Here is an 853-nt window from a genome sequence, read left to right on the forward strand (position 1 = left end):
CTGGATCAGTCCCAGCTACTCAGCAGGCTGAGGCTGTGGCGAACAATTACTCAAACACACACACACTCCTGCATGTGTTAAATACTGACATTTAACAAGTTTTTTTGTTGTTGTTGTTGTTTCTGAGTCGGGATCTCACTCTCACCCAGGCAGTAGTGCAGTGGCATGATCACAGCCACTTCGGCCTCCACCTGCTGGGCTCAGGCAGTCCTTCCGCCTCAGCCTCCCGAGTAGCTGGAGCCACAGACACACGCCCCCACGCCCGGCTAATTTTTTGATCTATTGTAGAGATGAGGTCTTGCCGATGGCCCAGGCTGGTCTCGAAGCCCTGGACTCTGGCCATCCTCTCGCCTCCGCCTCCTAAAGGGCTGGGATGACGGGTGGGAGCCACCGCGCCCAGCCGGTTAATGTGTAAACCACAGAAACATGGCTCGATGGTCCGTCTATTCCCAGGTCAGCAGGGCGTACCCATGACCCGCGACCTCGGCGGTGCGGTGATAAGTCGAATGGCACCTTCCTCTGTGGGCTTATCTCAGCGACTGCATGGACACCCCCATCTGGGGAGGTCAATCCCGGCACAGGTGGGCTCGGGTGGCCCCCACGCCTGCAGGCCTTTCCAGGATTGCCCGAGGGGAGGGCGCCCAGCCGGCGGCGACCCTGGACCAGGCTGCAAGTGCGCCCAGACCGCCCCTCGGAAGACGCTCGGGGGAGGCCCCGGCCGGGGGTCTGGCCCTGGCCGCCAGCTTTTGTCACCGCTTTAGCCCCCCGGGGCACGTGGACACGGGTGTGTGTCCAGAAAGAGACCGTCACGTGCCCTCAGCGACAGATGCCCGAGCCGAGAGAGAACGTGCTC

The 853-nt window shown here is 61.7% G+C and overlaps 1 protein-coding gene across 1 annotated transcript in view; it reads left to right on the forward strand.

Annotated features, from left to right (window-relative positions):
- The first annotated feature begins 543 nt into the window (after window positions 1-543).
- LOC103250167 (adenylate kinase 7) overlaps window positions 544-853 on the forward strand; it is a 33,696-nt gene continuing 33,386 nt past the window's right edge. The window contains exon 1 of the mRNA XM_021707887.1: window positions 544-810. Within this exon, the coding sequence (XP_021563562.1) occupies window positions 544-810 (267 nt within the window). The remainder of the gene's footprint in view (window positions 811-853) is intronic.

This window comes from Carlito syrichta, unplaced genomic scaffold (assembly GCF_000164805.1).
Source record: "Carlito syrichta isolate Samal-C Ts95f unplaced genomic scaffold, Tarsius_syrichta-2.0.1 Scaffold126596, whole genome shotgun sequence".
NCBI lineage: Eukaryota > Metazoa > Chordata > Mammalia > Primates > Tarsiidae > Carlito > Carlito syrichta.